Source organism: Amblyraja radiata, chromosome 3 (genome assembly GCF_010909765.2).
Source record: "Amblyraja radiata isolate CabotCenter1 chromosome 3, sAmbRad1.1.pri, whole genome shotgun sequence".
Lineage (NCBI taxonomy): Eukaryota > Metazoa > Chordata > Chondrichthyes > Rajiformes > Rajidae > Amblyraja > Amblyraja radiata.
In genome coordinates this window covers 94,905,798-94,907,604 of record NC_045958.1, presented here as the reverse complement: position 1 = coordinate 94,907,604, position 1,807 = coordinate 94,905,798, and the positions used below count along the sequence as shown (strand labels likewise).

General features: G+C 47.5%; 1 protein-coding gene across 1 annotated transcript; it reads right to left on the bottom strand.

Annotated features, from left to right (window-relative positions):
- Positions 1-967: 967 nt before the first annotated feature.
- LOC116971312 (40S ribosomal protein S14-like) lies at positions 968-1,512 on the bottom strand. Its single transcript, XM_033018393.1, has one exon. It carries the CDS (start codon positions 1,467-1,469, stop codon positions 1,080-1,082), a length of 390 nt encoding a protein of 129 aa, XP_032874284.1. The 5' UTR covers positions 1,470-1,512; the 3' UTR covers positions 968-1,079.
- Between the last annotated feature and the right edge of the window lie 295 nt (positions 1,513-1,807).

The following is a 1,807-nucleotide window of genomic DNA, read 5'->3' as shown; positions in this document are numbered from 1 at the left end:
TGTTCTTTTGTTCTATGTGAAGTGTTACAGGATGATTTTGGTTGCACACATCACAAGTCAAACGTCTCTTGCAGTCTTTGCTCATGTATCCTATCTTCAAACATCCAAAGCAGACTCCCTTCTCCTTTAAGAAGTCTATCCTTTCTCTGTGCTCCTTTTTCTGTGGACAGCGGCCCAATATGTGACCACTTTTATTACGGAACAAACAAGCACCTTGAGAATTGGTGGTAGATACATTTCTTCTCATTCAACTTGTTGTCAGATTTTCTTGCACTGTTGTTTCAAAACTGCTTGCTCTTGGTCCCGACTTTTCTCCTGCTTTAGCAAAAATAGAGCTTTTAACAGTTGCAATTGGCCTAGCATCCTGGATGTTTCCAAAAGGTGGATCTGACAGTATCTTCACTTGTCTCTCAGAGAACAACTTAGCACTCAATACAAAAAAAACAAAAGAGCTCATTATTGACTTCAGGAAGAAGCGGGGTGATCATCCTCCACTGCACATAAAGGGAGAAAGAGTAGACAGAGTTTTAGGTTCCTGGGCACCCACATCTCAGCAGATCTCAGATGGTCAACTAACACGCACTCCCTGGTAAAGAAGGCACAACAACGGCTTTACTTTATCACCAGGAGGGGGAAGCGCCTAACACCCCCACCCAAAGATACTGAATAAGTTTCTGAAAATGAACTAAAAAACACCACCAAATTTCAGCAACTATTCAGTAGCACAGACATCACTGGCGCGACAATGCATCAGCCAATACATTATCTTTGCCACGGATATGCCTGATCTCCACGTTGTAATCTTGCAGCTGCAAACTCCAGCTCATTAACCGCCGGTTCTTATTCCGCATATTCTGCAAGAATACCAACGGATTATGATCCGTGAGTACGATGACAGGGACATTCGAGGAGCCAACATAAACCTCGAAATGAGTCAGAGACATTACAACCGCAAGGGTTTTTTTTATCAGCAGAACTCTTTTATTAGTTATACTGCTGCAGATAGAAAACCTCTACAAACGGCGACCACGGCGGCCCCCCTTCCTGCGTGTGCTGTCTGATGGGATGGGAGTCACATCCTAGATCCGTCCAATCTTCATTCCAGATCGAGCAAGAGCTCTCAAAGCCGACTGTGCCCCAGGTCCATGGGTCTTGGTCCTGTTGCCTCCAGTAGCGCGGAGTTTTATGTGGAGAGCGGTGATGCCCAGCTCCTTGCACCTCTGGGACACGTCCTGGGCTGCCAGCATGGCGGCGTACGGCGAGCTCTCGTCTCTGTCTGCCTTCACCTTCATGCCACCGGTGACGCGGCAAATGGTCTCCTTGCCGGACAGGTCTGTCACGTGGACAAACGTATCGTTGAACGAAGCGAAGATATGGCAGACGCCAAAGACATTCTCGCCCTCAGCCACCTGTGGTCCCAGGCTGATCACCTGCTCCTCCTTCTTCTCCTTTCCCTTCCGGGGAGCCATTCTGCGTCTCGTCCTGCGGAGCGGCCGAAAAGAGCATATCCCGGACGAGCCCCCATTTTGTTACGACTCCCGAATGCAAGTACTTCAGAGCCGCGTAACACAAGTCAAAAACCAGGTTCAGGTTCAAAAACAGTTTTAATTATTCATTGGAACACAAAACCCAAACCTGATTTAAACAACCCAGTCAGGGATATGGATAAACTGACAAACAATTTAACAATGCTCCAGCCAGCCACGCAATGGGCCGTCGAACCGGAGACTCCAAAACCTGCCCAAAGAGATACAACCCTGAAACCAAAATACACAAAAACTCTAAGGTCAGCCCTTATCCGTCCCAA